At 38.6% G+C, this 21,187-nt stretch overlaps 1 protein-coding gene across 1 annotated transcript in view; it reads left to right on the top strand.

The window, feature by feature from the left end:
• The window catches only part of LOC118763576 (heat shock factor 2-binding protein-like), a 342,154-nt gene that overhangs the window by 311,010 nt on the left and 9,957 nt on the right, over positions 1–21,187 (top strand). The window contains exons 8-9 of the mRNA XM_036503167.1: positions 8,750–8,853; positions 17,866–17,963. Coding sequence (XP_036359060.1) covers positions 8,750–8,853; positions 17,866–17,963 — 202 coding nt within the window. The remainder of the gene's footprint in view (positions 1–8,749; positions 8,854–17,865; positions 17,964–21,187) is intronic.

Here is a 21,187-nt window from a genome sequence, read left to right as displayed (position 1 = left end):
TGATATCCTCCACCTTCATCACTACAAGAACTGGAGACTGTTTTAGCTGAAGAATGGACAAAAAATATTTTGTAACGATTCAAACTTTGTACGGGTCCATAGCTCGTAGAATTCAAGCTGTAATTACTGCCAAAAACAGTAATTACTTACTCCATATTAAAATTAATTTGTTTGAAATTTTAAGGGGTTTCCATTATTTTGTCCAATCCATATATATATATTATTCGAAATGTACAATATTATGTATCCATCATGACTGATCTTACCAATTGGTTTCGTGCTAGGAATACAAAAGAGTGTTAGGTAACAACCTGATTATATAACCATATGCTCATCAGAGTTTGCTGATATGGCTTAGTGGTGTTGAGATATTCTTTGTTGAATATCCCAGGTTGTATAATTCTAAATCCATTACAAAAGATATAATATTTGTGGTGAGTCTTATATAATAACTTATCTTAATGCTGTGTTAACCAAGTTCCTGACTGACAGACCACTGGTATGGCCAAATGATAGCTTGTCGGATAAGGTCTTCTAATTTCAATGGTCAAAATTATGATGTCACCTTGCTGTAATGGTTAGGATGTATTATAGTTTACATCAGAGACTGTTGGATTCATATTGGCAATGTTACTTTTTTAATACACACGCACTTGTGTGTGTGTGTGTGTGTGTGTGTGTGTGTATACATGCTTCCAGGTTCAATTTTCCTGTACAACTCTTTGAGAAAGCGATTACCAATGATTTTGGGTTGATTAATACTTTGTAAGCAGAATTTAGTTGGTGGAAACTCTGTGTGCTTGCTCACTGTGTGTGTGTGTGTGTGTGTGCATTTTTCTTTTTACACCAATTGTTAAAACTGGTGTTGTTTATGTTGTATCCCTCTCTTTCTTATAACTCAGCACTTAGAAAATTAGAGATCAATAAAATAGATACAAACCAAGTTAAATTTTAAGGCCCAGTATAATGAACTAAATCCTTGAAGGCAGCACTCATTAATACTACAACCCAGTAACTGAAATCAGTAAAGAATTTGAAAGAAAAAAATGTTATTCAAAGTGTGTCTATATTTACTCAGATCTCGCAGTCTCTATCAATTCTATGTTTTAGTTAGGACCGCGTTTGTAGCTTTGTCAAAATAGTATTGTCCAACTTGTTTCAATAGAATCTAAGCACCCAATACACTCTGTGAAGTGGTTGGCATTAGGAAGGGCATCCAGCTGTAGAAACCTTGCCTGATCAGATTGGAGCCTAGTGCAGCTGCTGGCTCTCCAGACCTCAGTCAAAACGTCCAACCCATGCCAACGTGAAAAACGGACATTAAACAATGATGATGATGATGAAGTTTCAGTTTTAACACTGGCAGTTTTTATGACTTCTAGTTTTATAATCATCAGCTGTTAAGCTTCTGAGGTTTCTCCCACAAAGTCACTTTTGATTTATTTCAAGCATATTTAGTTATTAACCCTTTTGATAGCGACCCACATGAGACCACCTCTAGTTCTATGGCAGAAAGCTGCCCATTTTGAAATGCTCATATATTAATTAAAACCTTCCATAATGATTTTATGTAATGGCCTTTCTTTCAATTAACATCAACTTTAACCCTTTCGTTATCAACCCGGCTGAAACTGGCTCAGGCTCTGAGTACAAATGTTTTGTTTCCATAAGTTTTGAATTAAAATCTTCCACCAAACCTTTATGTTCCTAACACCAGCTGAATGATAACTAAGTTATTTTACTAAATTCTTTCTTATATTTAAAATTAATTGAAAGAAACACAGAGCATCTCAACAGAAATACAGTAACGAAAGAGTTAAGATATAAAGGTTGGTTATTTTACTAGATTCCTCCAAAATCTTAATTATTTTCAAAATTTATCGAAACATATAGGTAGTGTATTTCATTCGAAGGATGGTCACAAAAGGGTTAAGATATCAAAGTTTTAAAAATCCCTTAATATTTATTGGTGAGTGTATTGAATATTCAGTTCAATTTGGTTCTTTCTTTTTTTTTTAATCTTTTTTTCTAGAATGTTAAACATCTGGTATTAGTCACATTTGCAAATATAAACAAAAACACAAAATTGATTTGTCAAGGGAACTCCAAAGGTTTTAGCTTAACAACATCTGCACCAGAAATGTTTCATTTAGTCAGATTTCTAGCTTTCCCATTCATCTGGTCATCTATCATAATCTTAGCCAGTAGTTTTCCTTTCCAGCTAATGAACTTCCTCTCTGTTTTTTTCATTATAGACCTTAATCCTATATATTACTGCAATTCTCTGAAACTCTTTTACCACATGACTTCAGAAAGGCTTTTAGTGCTTCCATTAAATAATTTCTCTGAAATACTTATAATAAAATACAAATTCACATCACAGAATATTCACACTTCCTACAAAAATGCATTGAATTCATTAGCTTTAATACTCTTTTACTCGTTTCAGTCATTTGACTGCGGCCATGCTGGAGCACCGCCTTTAGTCAAACAAACCGACCCCAGGACTTATGCTTTGTAAGCCTAGTTCTTGTTCTATTTGTGTGTTTATGTCCCCGTAACTTAGCAGTTTGGCAAAAGAGACCAACATCGGTTGTCAAGCGATGGTGGGGAGGGACAAACACAAACACACAAATATATATATACGTATATATACACAACTGGCTTCTTTCAGTTTCCATCTACCAAATCCACTCACAAGGCTTTGGTCGGACCGAGGCTATAGTAGAAGACACTTGCCCAAGGTACCACGCAGTGGGACTGAACCCGAAACCATGTGGTTGGGAAGCAAGCTTCTTACCACACAGCCACTCCTGCACCTATATATATATATATACACACACACACACATGATGGGTTTCTATTAGTTTCCATCTACCAAATCCACTCACAAGGCTTTGGTTGGCCCAAGGTGCCATGCAGTGGGACTGAACCTGAAACCATGTGGTTTGGAAGCAAGCTTCTTACCACACAGCCACTCTTACACCTATATAGAATGATTATTTCAAAGTGAACATTTCTCATTTCCTGACATGATTTACTATTTCAGAGCAAGTGTTTTACTTTCTTACTAGTTGAGTTCGTTACTGCTTACACTTCTGTGTAAGATATTTATTTCATCTGAGAACGAAGCTATCATACAAAATTCAGTTATGAAAATATAAACACGGAATGAAATATCTTTATTAAAACAAGATGTACAATAAATTGTATATATCTTAATATTCTAGTTTTAAATTTATTGAGAAGCTGTCCTCTTACTAACAGATATATATGACTCATATTTAGCAGTAAATTTATTATTCTGAACTCTGAGAAAAATTTCTCACAAGCTGAAAATGTCTGAATCTCTGAGATAACCTTAGAAGTTGTTGAATGATGATTCCAATGTCTATTGATGCCTTTACCATTTTGACAAATCCTATTTCTGATGCCACTAATTTCTTTGGTTAAATGAAGGAAATTAGCAGAATGGCCAAAAGGCATAAATCATGATTGTTTTTACTGTTGTTGTCACTGTCCTCACCACCACCACCACCACCACCACCACCATCATCTTCTTCATCATCAAACTTGTTCTCATTATTGGTTGAAAGTCCACTTTTCCATGCTTGCATGAGTTGGAAGGAATTTTTAGAGGCAGATTTTTCTGCGGCTGGATGCCTTTCCTGTCACCTTCCCTCACCTAATTCCAAATAAGGTAATATTTCCCCATGGACAATTATGTTTTCATGGATATTTGGAAACAAAGAAAACTGCTTGCATGAGGGTGACACTCGTTTACAACTGTTGCACAAAGCTGAGGCAAGGAGACAAAATACATACATGCATGACAAGTTTCTTTTTGTTTCTGTTTACCAAATCCATTCACAGAGCTTTGGTCAGCCCAGGGCTATAATAGAAGACATCTGACTAAGGTGAATTGTCATCATTTTGATATCTTTTCCCCTGCTAGTATGGTTAGGAAGGACATCATATTGCCAATTGTCTTGATCCTATTTGTGAAACTGAACATCACAAGATCTAACCTGACCACTTTCTCTTATGCTTTCCCATCCATCCATCCTCTGCTTAACTTTTATTGTTTGACTGTGAAACTTCATCACATAGTACTCACCCTGTGCTGGTGCCACATAAAAAGCACCCAGTGCACTCTGTAAAGAGGTTGGCATTAAGAAGGGCATCCAACCATAGAAACCATGCCAATACAGACAACTCCAGCTCCTGTCTGACCATGCAACCCAAGCCTCCATGGAAACGAACATTAACTCTTTCGTCACCAACCTGGCTGAAACTGGCTCTGGCTCTGTAGTACAAAAGTTTTGTCTTCGTAAGTTTTGAATTAAAATCTTCCACCAAATTTTCATCACAATTTATGTTCCTAACACTAGCTGAATGATAGGTGCAGGAGTGGCTGAGTGGTAAGTAGCTTGCTTACCAACCACAGGGTTCCGGGTTCAGTCCCACTGCGTGGCACCTTGGGCAAGTGTCTTCTACTATAGCCTCGGGCCGACCAAAACCTTGCGAGTGGATTTGGTTGACGGAAACTGAAAGAAACCCATCGTGTGTATGTATATATATATATATATATATATAAGTGTGTGTGTTTGTGTGTCTGTGTTTGTCACTCCAACATTGCTTGACAACTGATGCTGGTGTGTTTACATCCTCGTAACTTAGCGGTTTGGCAAAAGAGACCGATAGAATAAGTACTGGGCTTACAAAGAATAAGTCCTGGTGTCGATTTGCCCAACTAAAGGCAGTGCTCCAGCATGGCCGCAGTCAAATGACTGAAGCAAGTAAAAGAGTAAGTCATTTTACTAAATTCTTTGTTATATTTAAAATAACACAGAAAAGAAACACAGAGCATCTCAAAATAAATATCGTAACGAAAGGGTTAAATGAGGAACAATGGTGATGATACTCATCTTTCTTCAATGCCACAATTGGAGATAGTATCATAACAATGTTGTGAGCTGCACAAGCTACCAAACAACATTATATCAGCTGTGTTACTAACCATACCAATCACTGCTATGTCTCCAAGTGATTTGTAGTGTCTAGTAACAATGTTGCTATCTCCACTATTCACATAGAGATATTGTTTCGACAATGTTGATAGCTCTATAAATCACCAAGACACATTGTACCAACACTGTTGCTTGCCTCTTGAATCATCTGTAGATATTGTAACAATGTTGGTAGCTTTATAAAACGCATAGAGACACATCAGCAATGCAGTCATCAAATCAACAACCAGTCACCTGGGGACATTGTACTCAGCCCTCAGTTGCAAACGCTCCCTAGGTAATCTCACCATCAAAAATGCAATAAATCCATAACTTGGTTCGTTGAAAATCTTCAACCAATGAACTCTGTTGTTCACCCGGTTGTGATACAAAATAAAAAATATATAAATCCAAAACAATAAGTTTTTAATATGTATTTATTAGATTTAAGGTGATAAGTTGGCAGTATCATGAGCAAGCCAGGTGAAATGCTTAGCGGCATTTTGTCTGTCTTTACATTCTGAGTTCAAATTCCACTGAAGTCGACCCTGCCTTTCATCCTTTTGTGATTGATAAAATAAGTACCAGTTGAGCACTGGGTTAGATGTAATCAACACACCCACTTCCCCTAAAGTTGCTGGCCTTGTGCCAGAATTTGAAATCGATCATCATCGTTTAACGTCCACTTTCCATGCTAGCATGAGTTGGACAGTTTGACTGGGGTCTGGGAAGCCAGGAGGCTGCACCAGGCCCAGTTTGATCTGGCAGTGTTTTAATGCTGGATGCCCTTTCAAACACCAACCACTCCGTGAGTGTAGTGGGTGCTTTTCACGTGCCACCAGCACAGGTGCCAGGGGCGAGGCTGGCAACGGCCACGATTGGTTGGTGCTTTTTACATGCCACTGGCACGGAGGCCAGTTGAGGCGGTGCTGGCAACGGCCACGTTTGGATGTTTTTTTTTAGATTTCTGTTCATGCAGTCCTTCTGTTTTGTTTATCCTTACATTGAAAAACTTTACAGCAGATTTCAGATTTGGCTTATCGTTGATGCATTTCAATGCAAATTACCTAATTTATATTAAAAGACCAATGTAAGAACTTGCAAAACTAGATGGGATATCAGACTCATAATTAAAATAGATAAGAAACTAATATGTAGGTTAGCAGTAGAGTATCTGGAGCTAAAAACTTTCACAGATTGGAAGATAACAGATTGTAACTTAATTGTATGTAGATAATGCACCTTGATTGGAGCAGAAACTGAGATAATAAAGGATACCAGTTAATTTAAAATTGATATTTATAATCCACCTGCTTTAAAGTTTTACATGAACTTTTACTGTTGATTTTAAGGGATATGTTATCTAGATGACCGAAGTGACAGGGAAAAAAATATATATTTAGTATAGTGCTTTTACTAAATATGTTGCAAGAGGCTACAGCATGGTCAGTGTGTGTGGCTGAGTTGTACATAGTCTGGTGATGTATTATTTTGTAGATTTGCATTTGCTGTTATTTCTCAAATCAACTTTGGTCCAGTGCAGCTATGATCAAAGACAATCCAGCCATGAATAACCTTCTTATTTTGGGAAGACTTCAGGGTGTGATTTCAGGGAGATCTGGCTGTTGGCTGTTACTTTTTTTGCCAGTCAAGTAACTGTGTAGAAGTACTTTTCAATATCTGTGAGTGAGAGAGGAAAAGAGACTATGATAAAAAAAAGATAATGAATGTATGATAAAGAATTATCAGTTTATTGTAAGAATTTGCAAGAGAAGAGATAGGTTAAATATGGTACAATTTGAGAGAACTACTGGGTTGGTGCATAATTATTGCGGCTTCTTTTTCAACAAATTTTATTTAACAAAAACAATAACAATATTTAACAAAAACATCTTTAAATTATGGTCTGACTGTCTGCCAAGCAGCAGTAATTGAAGTAGATGGTGAATATGCTCCAGAATAATCATTTAACCCTTTAGTGTTCGCATTATTCTGTCAAAGTTAATGCTTCTTCATCTACATTGTTTTGAACTAATCATGCATTATCTTGGAGCTATGAGATTTTAATGAGGTAGCTGTTAATTTTTTAAACGGTATTGTAGGGCTGGTGTGAGAGACCAGATATGGCTAGTTTGAACATAAAACAAGTAGATTATTTTTGGCTGGATATGGCCGGTTTAAATGCTAAAGGGTTAAAGATGTTTTTGTTACGGGTTGTTATTGTTTTTGTTGAAAAAAAGCCGCAATAATTATGCATCAACCCAATAGATCTTATAACAGAACAAAAGCGAAAAGTGAAACTGTAGATACATTTCCAAGACATGACTGGAAATATCTGTTTGAAAGAAACAGAACAAATAATGATGCTGGTAATAATTTCTAAGTAAACATTGAAATATTTTGATAACCATTTTAATAATCATTAAACTTGTAATGTAGTTTTTAGGAAATAGGTACATCATCATCATTTAACGTCTATTGTCCATGCTGGCATGGGTTGGACAGTTTGACCAAAGCTGGGGAGTTGCACAAGACTAGAATTTGTTTTGGTATGGTTTCTATGGCTGGATGCCCTTTCTAACACCTACCAGTTTAGCATGGCACAGCCATTAGTACATTAGTCACCAGAGGGACCAGTCTTAACACTTCTACTGCATAGTACGGGTCTTCCTGAGTACAGCAAAGGGCCAGACTGGTCGGTCTTTTGTGCAGTATGAACAAATAGTTAAGAAGTTTGCTTTGTAATCACGAGGTCCTAGGTTCAATCCCGGTGCATGGTATCTTGAGCAAATGTCATTTTCCTATGGTTTTAGATTGACTCATACTTTATGAGGAGAAATTGGAGATATGGAAACTGTATAGAAGCTTATTGGATGGACTGTGTCTTTACTTCAAAAGGTACAGCTTTGTCGCACTGGCTCTGATAATTATATTAAGAGTACATGTGTCTGTGAAGTACTCAGCCACTTCCATACTTATTCAATGAGTAGACAATTCACTTGATCAAATGACTGAATCTTCATTGTTGAAACCAATGGACAGTCAACCATATAACACTTGACATAATTTTACACCTGTTTTTTCATGTTGGCATTAAATTAATGAATTGTTTTCAAGTATAGCTTTTTGATACTAGTTCTGGCTTCTTTTCATCTCCAAGAAATCTAGCATCCTAAAATTAAAATTCATTTCTTCTCATATCTTCTTTTCACTCACTTAAACCTTCACACAATTGTCATTCTTCATATGCCTGCTTCAGAACAGTTTTTTCTCTTGCACACTACAGTTAATTTTTCTGATGCACATTTTTCTCAGCACATATGTGCACTGTCATGCATACTGATATTGTGCATCATCAAGCAGAGCATACTCAGATCATCATCATCATCGTTTAACGTCCGTTTTGCATGCTAGCATGGGTTGGACAGTGCAACCAGGGTCTGGGAAGCCAGGAGGCTGCACCAGGCTCCAGTCTGATCTGGCAGTGTTTCTACAGCTGGATGCCCTTCCTAACGCCAATCACTTCGTGAGTGTAGTGGGGGATTTTTACATGCCACCGGCACAGGGGCAAGAGGAGGCTGGCAACGGACACAATTGGTTAGTGCTTTTTACATGCCACCATCTCTTTAATAAACTCATCATTTTAAATTGTTACTTGTTTTAGTTTTGATTTATTGAAAGTACACAATTTGGAGAACAATTATATTTTAAAGTATTTTTTCTCTGTTTCCTATTTTCAGTCTCATTTTGATGTCCCTCTACAACATATCTATAAACCAAAAAGGTCTAAAGTATATCTGCAATAAAACAACATTATTCCAGCTTTTGGTTTGGCTTTTAACAGGTAAGAATGATATTCTGATATATATATATCACAAAGCTCTCTTTTACTAACCTACAGTGTCTAAGACTATACAGGGTGTTTGTGCTAAATTTGACAGTTTGCATAAAAGGAAAAGAAAATACAATATCTCATTCAAAACAATTTTTTTTTAATCAAAAATTTTTAAATAGATTACTCGCCTAGCCCCCGTGCCGGTGGCACGTAAAAAGCACCATCCGTCCATGGCCGTTTGCCAGCTCTGTCTGGCACCTGTGCGGGTGGCACGTAAAAAGCACCCACTACACTCACGGAGTGGTTGGCGTTAGGAAGGGCATCCAGCCGTAGAAACACTGCCAGATCAGACTGGGCCTGATGCAGCCTTCTGGCTTCACAGACACCCAGTTGAACCGTCCAACCCATGCTAGCATGGAAAGCGGATGCTAAAGGATGATGATGATGATGAATGATGGGAGATAACAGTTTATTCAAAGTAGCAACCCTCAGCCTCCACCACAGCATCAAGGTGGCTCCAGAACTCGGTACATGTCTTCCTCACATTGTCCATGGGAAGAACTTTGAACACTTCCTTGATCTTGACTTTGGTGTTACAGGTAAAACAGTTGGTGTCTTTTCCAATTACATGCCACACATAGTATTCCATGGCATTGCAATTGGGAGAATTCGGAGGCCAGAAATTGGGGCTGGTGAAGTTGTAGAAATTTTCTGACAACCACTTGACTATTTCCAGAGGCATGGAAAGGAATCAAATCCTGCTGCTACACATATGGCCTTCCTGCAGCAACCCTCTCCAGCCAGAGTTTAATTACAATCTCCAGTAGTTTCTCACATAGCCATTTGAATTGAGCATAAGTTCCCATTTAGTCAAGTGGCACTTGCATGTTCATTACATCTCTCATGATATGTAAGACGGTACCTGTAATGGGATCTAAACACACACTTCTACTCAGAAGCAACTGCTGCTTCCGTTTGGTCGTTCCAGCTTTCATTCATATCCTTTTATCCATATTAGGCTTTTATGCTCATTAGAAAATCCCTAACATAGCAAGTTGTAATAATTATACCTTTCTATGAACAAGAGGGCTGCCTGTAAGGGCTTGGGGTACTGACTCACTTTAACAAATTTAATCATTAAAGCGGTTCTAATTGCGAATTGAAAATAAATTCAGGACTCACTTTACTGAAAAAGCTACAGCTGTCAGGTAGTAATGAAGACAATTTAATAAATACTGGGTGACATTTAGTCTTTAGTTCATATATATATATATATATATATATATATATATATATATATATTACTATCTACAAATTCACTTGTTGTAGTTCTTGATCTTTTTTTATTTACATTTAATCTATTTCCTCTTGGCATTTTTTTCTTTTTTGCCTTTCTGACACAGCAGTAATTCTGAATCTACAGATTTTTTGATTAATGATTTAAATATGATTACATGAAAATATTAAAGATCAAAGCTTGCAGCTGTTTTAATTATTTACATATTTCATTTAAACTGAAAATTCCTACACTGAGTGCAATCATGAGACTCCTGTGATTGAATATTTTATACATACATACATATATATATATATATATATATATATATATATACACACACACAATTGCCAATAATTTGAATTGCTATATTTCCGAAAAAGTTACAAGTCCACTGGGCATGTACTATAGATGTTAAGTTCTCTTGTTTCTTTCATGGCTTTTAGGTTGGGGTTTTTAATTTTTTTTTTTTCCAAAATATCAAAAGTATAAAATATATTAACTCCGACATAATTCCATACTAAATAGTACATAATTATATACTAACTCTGACATAAACAGTACTAAGTTGGAGTAACAGCAATTAAAAGCAATTGTGATATAAGGCTGTTCATGGAATTCTATTATATCAATAAGTTACTGACTTTGGTATCTACATGAAAATACAGCTACTATTTAATATTGCAGTCTTTCTGAATTGATTAAATAGTAAATGTCTTATTTGGTACTAAATATATTTTTATGTTCTTCAAACAGGGTAGATCTTGTCTCTCACACTTACCCTACAATGTCATTTTAAAATTAAACAATCACATCATCGAAATCTAAAAACTATTAGGTTATTCTTAAAATAATGGCCGCTCTAAGTGTTGTGTTTTGAAATGCAATTTTATCATAGTATTTTAGTTATATTTTAGGTGAATTTCGCTATACTTAATAATTTATGTATACTCTTTAATAATTTTCTACTTATTTCAAAGAGAAAGCATTCTTGAAGCATAGACACCCTTAATTATGAGCATGACAAGAAAGGACCTTTGCTTACTTTTCTTGCATGAGTTCAAACTTGGGCACAATGCCTCCCAAACTGCTGCCAATATCAATAGAGCATGGGGAGATGGGTCCACAAGTGATTGCACAGTATGAAGGTGGTTTCAGAGTGTCAGAGAAATGTCTCAGGCACTTGGTATCGGTATTGCAACAGTCTCACACAATCTGCAGAAGATTGGTATGGTGAAAAAGCTCAATAAATGGGTACCACATGAGCTCAATGAAAATTGAAAAGTTTGGAGTTTTGAAGTCTGCTCAGTGTTCTTTCTACAAAACACCAATATGGTCCTTTTCTTGACCAAATAGTCACTTGTGATGAAAATTGGATCCTTTATGATAACCATAAATGATCAAGTCAATAGTTTGATCATGATGAGTCCCCCAAACATTTCCCAAAGCCAAAGTTGCATCAGCAAAAGATTATGGTGACTGTCTGGTGGTCTGCAATTGGAGTTGTCCATTACAGCTTTCTGGAAGCCAATCAGAGCAATACAGCAGAGGTTCACAGCAATCAACTTGCTGAAATTCATGCTCACTTGCAAAAAAATGAAACCTGCATTGGTGAATCGCCATGGCCCAATTCTGCTCCATGATAATGCAAAGCCACATGTTGCAAGAATGACACTGCAGAAACTCAGACTTGGGATACGAGACTTTACCACATCCTCTATATTCTCCTGATCTTTCACCTATTGACAACCATTTTTGTAAGCGTTTAAACACGTTTTTATGTGATAAATTAGCTTTTAAAGATTTCTTAGCATCAAAACCAATAAGTTTTTATCAATGAGGCAGAAATAATCTCATTGATCGATGGCAGAGATGCAGAGATGTTCACAGCTCATACTTTGACTAATCAAAACATTCCTATTGTTAATTTTTCCAGAATAAAATTATGTTTCTGAAATTGGCCATTATTTTCTGAACAACCTAATACAAGATAATGCATGATTAATTCAAAACATTGTAAATGAAAAAGCATTATATATGACAGATTTATTTGAATGCTAAAGGGTTAAACCTGTTGGCACCGTGAAATTTATACTAGTATCAATTGAATCAACTACATCTTTTTCCTTATTTGTGGTCATATGCCAATGTTAGAAATCAATATTTTAGAAAAATTATCCTGAGATATATGCTTGAGAAGACCCGTCAAGCCAAGCGAAATTGTAGTCAAGGCTGATGTTGGTATCATACAACTGGCACCCACACTGGTGGCATATAAATAGCACCATTAGAGCATTAGGCCTCACAGAGGGAAAGTAGCTGAGTTCCTTTCAAGCATTGGGCCTCCTGGAGACAAAGTGTCTGGGCTCCTTTCGAGTGTTGGGCTTCCCGGAGGCAAAGTGGCTGAGTCCCTTTCAAGCACTGGACCTCACAGAGGCAGAGTTGCTGAGTTCCTTTTGAGTGTTGGGCCTCACAGAGGCTGAGTTCCTTACAAGTGTTGGGCCTCACAGAAGCAATGACCGCGACCTTTGGCATTTTCTCGCGCTTGAGAAGAAGACCCATCAGTGCTGAGCAAAATCACAGTCATGACAGATACAAGTGTCACTTAAATGACGCATAAAAGCACCCATTACATTCTCAGAGTGGTTGGCATTAGGCAAGGCATCCAGCTATAGAAAACCATGCCAAATCAGACAGGAACTTGGTGAAGCCTTCCAGCTTACCAGTCCTGTTCAAACCGTCCAACCCATGCCAGCATGGACAACAGACATTAAATGATGATTATATATATATATATATAAAGGCGCGGGAGTGGCTGTGTGGTAAGTAGCTTGTTTACCAACCACACGGTTCCGGGTTCAGTCCCACTGCGTGGCACCTTGGGCAAGTGTCTTCTACTATAGCCTCGGGCCGACCAAAGCCTTGTGAGTGGATTTAGTAGACGGAAACTGAAAGAAGCCCGTCGTATATATGTATATATATGCGTCTGTGTGTTTGTGTGTCTGTGTTTGTCCCCCTACCATTGCTTGACAACCGATGCTGGTGTGTTTATGTCCCCGTTACTTAGCGGTTCGGCAAAAGAGACCGATAGAATAAGTACTGGGCTTACAAAAGAATAAGTCCCGGGGTCGAGTTGCTCGATTAAAGGCGGTGCTCCAGCATGGCCGCAGTCAAATGACTGAAACAAGTAAAAGAGTAAAGAGTATATATATATATATATATATATATATATATATATATATATATATATATATATATGTGTGTGTGTGTGTGTGTATGTATGTGTGTATGTGCAACAGCATATGTAAACAAACTGTTTTTAGAAGCATCAAATTTGTATTGTATCATACAATCTAGAAAGTCATATTTCAAACTCAGTATAGCTATGAAAATAGCAAAAAGATTAAGTATTTTGCCCTTATATGGTGTGTGTGTGTGTGTGTATTGTGATTGACCAGACTATGGGATATTATAGATCACTGGTCACAATGCGTTTTGCATCGTTTTAGCTTTCAAAGGATGCCACCCCAATGGCTAGGTGCGTTGGCCAACATTTCCCTTGACTGGAAATCCAGTCTGTCACAAGGTTAACCATTTACAGCTGAGTGGAAAGAAGTGTTTTGCTCAAGAACACAATGCATGGCTCAGTCTGGGAATCGAACTCACAATCTAGCAATCACGAGTGCAACACCCCAACCAGTTGGCCACACACACACACACACACACATATATATATCACCGTGACTGACCAGGCTATCAGATGTTGTTACACATCGCTGGTCACAATGCGCTTCGCATTGTTTTAGCCTTCAAATGACGCCACCCTGCTGGCTAAGCGAGCAGGCCAACAGAAGAAAGAGTGAGAGAAAGTTGTGGCGAAAGAGTACAGCAGGGATCGCCACCACTCCCTGCTGGAGCCTTGTGGAGCTTTAGGTGTTTTCGCTCAATAAACACTCAACGCCTGGTCTGGGAATCGAAACCGCGATCCTCCAACCACGAGTCCACTGCCCTAACCACTAGGCCATTGCACCTCCCCCCCCACACACACACATATATATACATAAGCCTTGTTATTGCTCTTATCTAATGAAATGTACCAATCACAAGTACTCAGCAGAGTTGGTGTAATTTAATATCTATTTTTCAGGGCTCTGCAATATAGAATCTTTCTCATCTTCATCCTATAAAGTCTCATCTGAGAGGCTGAAACTTCTAAGACTTAATCTAAATTCATTATACTTAATGTACCTGTACTCAATGTACCCTTCGTAACCAATTCACAGCATGTATCACCCAGTTGTATGTATTAATATGATTTTAGCCCTTCCCTCTTCATGGCTTAAACAACCCTTAAAAGAGCTATCCATTCGCACCCATTTTTCTTTTGCACTACAAAATGTGGAAGGGATCCAATGACTTTTTCTTGTGATCAACAAATGCAAAGTAGATCCTTTTTGATATTATTCTCTCTCTCTCTCTCTCTCTCACTCTCACTCACACACACACACACAAGAATTGGCAGAAGTGTTGTTAGAGCACAGTGTCAGAACAAATGTCATGAAGTAGTTTGTCCAACGCCCTAAGTTCGAATCTCACAGACCTTTGCCTTCCATCTTTTAGGGGCCAATGAATAAAGTACCACTTTAATACCAGAATCACTTCTTTCCTTCTCTCTTGTTTCTCTCTCTCTCTCTCTCTCTCTCTTTTTCACTGGAAGATTTTATTTGTATGTGTGTGTGTGCATGTACATATAGCTACAGGCATGGTTGTGTGGTTGAAAAGGTTTCGTAACCATAGTGTCTTCTACTATAGCCCAAGGTTGACCAAAGCTTTGTGAGTGGATTTGGTTGACAGAAACTGGAAGAAGGTTGTCGTGTGTGTGTGTGTAGGTGCATGCATTGTTGGTCTTTTACTATAAGTCTCGGGCTGACAAAAACCTTGTTACTGGATTTGATCAATAGAAACTGTATGTATATGTTTGTGTATCTGTGTTTGTCCCCGCACCATCGCTTAACAACTGATGTTGGTGTGTTTACGTCCCCATAAATCAGTGGTTCGACAAAAAAGACCGATAGAATAAGTACTAGGCTTACAAAGAATAAGTCCTGGGGTCAATTTACTTGGCTAAAAAGCGGTGCTCCAGCATGGCCACAGTCAAATGACTGAAACAAGCAAAAGAATAGAAAGAATAGGCCATGTAAACCACCCCATGAACTTGTTTATGCAAAACTGAAAGGTTTTAAGCTACAGGCCTGCCAAAGTCATTCGGGTAACGGAAGATAGTAAACATAATGTCCGCTTTTTGGGGGGGGGGGGCATCATCTCAAAGGTAAGAATATTATTGTCGTTTAGGGTCAGTCCTAATGAAGCATCTAACTTATGCCCAAAGATATTCCAGTTATGACCTCTTCATTTATCTTCCAACCTTATGATGGAAATATGATGTATATATCTGACATGACCTTACTTTTTGAACATGGTAAGGTGTGGTTGTTTACCATTTCTAGCAAATGGAAAAATTACATAGAACCTCCCCTTGTTGGTTTGAAAGCAAAATGTCTTATACTTGTTGATTTATATTTATAACCATTTCCCCCCTAAAAAACCATGGTGTGTGTGTGTGTGTGTATATGACTGGCTCCCATGCCAGTGGCACATAAAAAAGGACCCTCTACACTCTTGAAGTGATTGGCATTAGGAAGGACATCCAGCTGCAGAAACATTGCCAGATCAGATTGGAGCCTGGTGCAGCTCACTGGCTTGCCAGTTCTCAGTCAATCCATCCAACCCATGCCAGCATGGAAAGTGGATGTTAAACGATGATGATGATGGCGCAGGAGTGGCTGTGTGGTAAGTAGCTTGCTAACCAACCACATGGTTCCGGGTTCAGTCCCACTGCGTGGCATCTTGGGCAAGTGTCTTCTGCTATAGCCCTGGGCCGATCAACGCCTTGTGAGTGGATTTGGTAGACGGAAACTGAAAGAAGCCTGTCGTATATATGTATATATATGTGTTTGTGTATCTGTGTTTGTCCCCCTAGCATTGCTTGACAACCGATGGTGGTGTGTTTACGTCCCCGTCACTTAGCGGTTCGGCAAAAGAGACCGATAGAATAAGTACTGGGCTTACAAAAAGAATAAGTCCTGGGGTCAAGTTGCTCGATTAAAGGCGGTACTCCAGCATGGCCGCAGTCAAATGACTGAAACAAGTAAAAGAGTAAAAGAGTATGTGTGTGTGTACCCTAGTCTTGCCATCATGAGCATCTCCATCATACAAGCCATGAAGGTTCATTTCCACTCTTCTGTGGAAAACATGTCCGGACGTCGGAAAATATCTTGCTTGGAAACAGGTGATGGTTGGCAACAGAAAGAGCATCCAGCCATAGAAAAGCAGCATCAACAAATTCTGTCTGACCCATGCAAGCATGGGAAAAGTGGATGTTGAATGATTATCGTTAAGCATCATTATGGCTGCTGTTTTCTTCCCCCAACTCCTGCAACCTCTGACCACATGTCATCTCTCTTGTCATCCCCTCATCAACTGCATCATCATTACTACCCTGTTGCTGCGCACCACTGCCCTTTTTTTTCTCATCCCTTTATCTTCCCCAACTCATGAACTACTGGCTGCTCCCCACCCCATTATTCATCACTATCTACAGCCCCCCCCCCTTAATCTTATCCAGTCATTACAGATGTTGTCTACTTCCTCCATTTCCCCCTATCTCTTGACCCCTACACTCTTGCAAACCCCCACCCACTCACATCTACTTTCTCTGTCTCCACTTCTGCGTACTTCATACCCTAAGGCAGCATTCCTCAACCAGGGAACGAGGATTCCTCTGGAACCCTAGGGTTCCGTTAGAAAGAGTGAGATAAGCTAATGCTCATTTCATGATCTTAATATTACTATATATGCATAACATATTATTGGTTATTGTAATATAGATATATACACACATACACGAGGGTGAGTCAAAAAGTAATGCCATTTTGTTTAGGACAGGTATAATTACCAACAGAGGAACATGTATCATACATCAAAATGAAGCTGGTCTTCTGTGGATCACAACATCCCTACTTCTCAACATAGTCACCATTTCTCTCAATAGCAATGTTCCACCTTTGAATGAGAGCATGTATCCCTGCCCCGTAAAATTCTGTTGACTGTTCTTTGAGCCACTTCTTGACTACAGTTTTCACTTCCTCATCACTGGACTATCATCTCTTCGGCCCAATGAAAGAGGGTTTGTGAGGCAAACATTATTCCAGTGACGAGGAAGTGAAAACTGTAGTGAAGAAGTGACTCAAAGAACAGTCAATAGAATTTTACGGGGCTGGAATACATGCTCCCATTGGAAGGTGGAACATTGCTATTGAGAGAAACGGTGACTATGTTGAGTAGAGATGTGATCCACAGAAGACCAGCTTTGTTTTGATGTATGATACAGGTTCCTGTGTTGGTAATTATACCTGTCCTAAACAAAATGGCATTACTTTTTGACTCACCCTCGTGTATGCGTATGTGTGTGTGTGTGTGTGTATATATATATATATATATATATATACACACATACACACACATTACACACACAAAGTTTTATCTGATATACATATAGATTTTTATCTGTCCAGAGTTTGTCGGCATTTTGAATTGAGTAAATGTATGCTTCAGTATATTAAAAGATTTCAAAGATTTTCATCTTTATGCTGCTGTCTATTTTTTTTTTTTCTCTCTCTTAACAGAAGAACAATCCACAGAATGTTGTATTAATGTGCTTCGATTGTTACAGTCTTTGGTTTGTGAGGCCAGTATTCCTGTAATTCACCAGCTGAAAGAAGTGGTAAGTCTTTTGTTGAATCTCAGAAAATAAACCCACCCCATTACATCATGTACATAGTGGGGAGCCTTCATAGAACTCTTAGAAATTAAACAAAATTCAAATGATATTGAATTCCTGGGAGTAGAGACTTGTATGATTTTGAACAAAGCCTATTAGCAATTTTCTTGGATGGTTCTGTAAATAAAATTCCAAGATCAACATTAATACAAGGCACCCTAGCTTATTAATGTCTTTTGCATTTTCAGACCCCTACATGCTGTTTGGGGATCTTCACAAAATTCCAATTCTATTTCGTAAAAAGCACCCACTACACTCACAGAGTGGTTGGCGTTAGGAAGGGCATCCAGCTGTAGAAACATTGCCAAATAAGACTGGAGCTTGGTGCAGCCTTCTGGCTTCCCAGATCCCCGGTCGAACCATCCAACCCATGCTAGCATGGAGAACAGACGTTAAACAATGATGATGATGATGATTTCATATTAAAGGAAAACCAAAAAAAAAAAATCTCTTCTTCAACATCATTTAACCCTTTCGTTACCAACCCAGCTGAAACCACCTCTGGCCCTGTAATACAAATGTCTTGTTTTCATAAGTTTTAAATTAAAATCCTCCACCAAACCTTAGTCACAATTTATGTTCCTAACACTAGCTTAATGATAACTTTACTAAATTCTTCGTTATATTTAAAATAATTGAAAGAAACAGAGCATCTCAAATTAAATACAGTAACGAAGTAACGAGAGAGTTCATATTCTTGTTCTGTGCTGGCATGGGTTGGACTGTGGTAGAATTTAATCAAGCAAAACAGTGCAACTTGCTCTGTTGTCTACTTTGGCATGGTCCCTACAGCTGGATCCTCTCCCTAATGCCAACTACTTTATGTAATGGGTGTTTTTTTGTTTTTTTGGGGTGCCACCGTCACGTGTGAGGTTACCATGCAACTTGCAAGACTATGAACCTTGGGAGAGAGGCAGCTTTATGTTAGAAGATGAGGGGGTTAAAACAGGGGGTAAAGAACCGGAGCAGAACAGATATCTTTGCTGCAGAAGTGCTACATGATTACTCACGCTTTAACAGAGGGTGAGGGTGATTGGGCTGGAGCTGGGAAGAGATAAAAATAGTGATTTAGTATCTGATAGATCCTTCCTGAATCATATAGACTCATAGAGCCGGTTTCCTAATTCCTGCAGTACATATATCCCTCACCTCCCAGGCTGGGACACTAATCCTTCTGGGAATTGCTCATTTTTGCCAGCTGAATGAACTGGAGCAATGTAGCAATGTGAAATGAAGTGTTTTGATCAAGACCACAATGCATTGCCCAGTGCGGGAATCGAAACCACAATCTTATGGTCATGAGTCCAACACCCTAACCACTAAGCCATGTGTCTCCTACAAGCCAGGCATCTCCCATATACCATTTGGTATCTGTGTGGACCCTCAAGAATTGAATGGAAACAAAGAAACCAGAGGTGTGCATGGATAGAGATTGCAAGAGTGTATGGGAGAGTAAGAGATGAGGAATAGGTGGGTGTGTGTGTGAATATAATGAATGAAAAACAAGTGTTTAGGGGTGGATAGAGGGTAGATGTACTGAATAGTGTATAAGGGGTGGGATGTGTCCAGTGATGCATAGGGATGCAGAGCAGCAGAGTGGTAATGTTAAGAGAGTAGACAAAAAGATGAGAGAGGCTGGGACACTGCCTTGAAGAATTTGTAGTCAAACGAATCGACCCCATGACTTGTACATTTTTTTTTTTAAACCTGGTATCTATTTCCTTTTGTTGAACCACTAAGTTACAGAGACATAAACACACCAACAGTGGTTGTCAGGTGGTGGTGGGACACACACACAGACACACACTTCAATATTCTTTTATATGTTTCAGTCTTGAGGCTTGGCCATGCTGGGGCATGAGTGATCCCTATTGATATCAACTGATCAGATAAATGGCAAAATCACCCTTAGCATGATTTGAACTCAGAATGCAATGTGCTGTCATGAAATACCACAAGACATTTTATCTAATGCTTTAGGATTCTGGACATGCTGGAGAGATATATATGTATATAGCACCGCCTTGACTGGCTTTCGTGCTGGTGGCACGTAAAAAGCACCAACCGATCATGGCCGTTGCCAGCCTCCCCTGGCACCTGTGCCAGTGACACGTAAAAAGCACCCACTACACTCACGGAGTGGTTGGCGTTAGGAAGGGCATCCAGCTGTAGAAACATTACCAAATCAGATTGGAGCCTGGTGCAGCCTCCTGGCTTCCCAGACCCCAGTCGAATCGTCCAACCCATGCTAGCATGGAAAACAGACGTTAAACGACGATGATGATGATATATATATATATATATATAAACATTAGAATTCAGAGTGCTGAATATGAGAGTTAAGAAAATACAAGTAACAAATAATGTGAGGAAGAGAATAAAAGTATATTTGTGTATTTACTCTCATGGTTCATAGCTTAGGAGGAGTACAGTAGCAGGGCAAAAATTGTTCCCCTGTCAGGTGTATTATAATTGATGTGCAGAACATTTGGACTGTAATCAGACATAAATAAATGGTCTGTAAATTGAGCAGGGCAGCAATCGACAATTTTCCATGTGGAAAACCTAACTTTCTCACTCGAGAAGCTTACAATGCTGAACTAATATGTTACCAAATGAAGGAACTAGTTTATGGGGATTATTGGCAATGTTCAATTGGTCTTCAATTTGTTATTTTAAAGAAAGAAAAGAAATCCTGGCTGAGTTTTTAGAGGCCAATGGTCAGTTATTTCTTTATGCCAATGATGGTTCAAGTTATATGAGAAATAATCTATAGTAGCTGTGTGGTAGGAAGCTTGCTTCCCAACCACATGGTTCCAGGTTCAGTCTCACTATGTGGCACCTTGGGCAAGTGTCTTCTGCTATAGCCTCAGGAAGACCAATCCCTTGTGAGTAGATTTGGTAGACGGAAACTGAAAGAAGCCTGTTGTGTACATATATATATATATATATGTTTTTATGTGTGTGTGTTTGTCCCCCAACATCACTTGACAACTGATGTTGGTGTGTTTCTCTCCCCATAACTTAGCAGTTTGGCAAAACAGACCGATAGACTAAGTACTAGGCTTACAAAGAATAAGTCCTGGGGTTGATTTGTTCGACTAAAGGCAGTACTCCAGCGTGGGAAACTACCACCTGTGTCATCTCTTGTGAAAGGTAGGAGAGTC

This window comes from Octopus sinensis, linkage group LG5 (genome assembly GCF_006345805.1).
Source record: "Octopus sinensis linkage group LG5, ASM634580v1, whole genome shotgun sequence".
NCBI classification, from domain to species: domain Eukaryota; kingdom Metazoa; phylum Mollusca; class Cephalopoda; order Octopoda; family Octopodidae; genus Octopus; species Octopus sinensis.
Note: the sequence above shows the minus strand (reverse complement) of the source record. Positions and strands in the feature narration are given on the sequence as shown.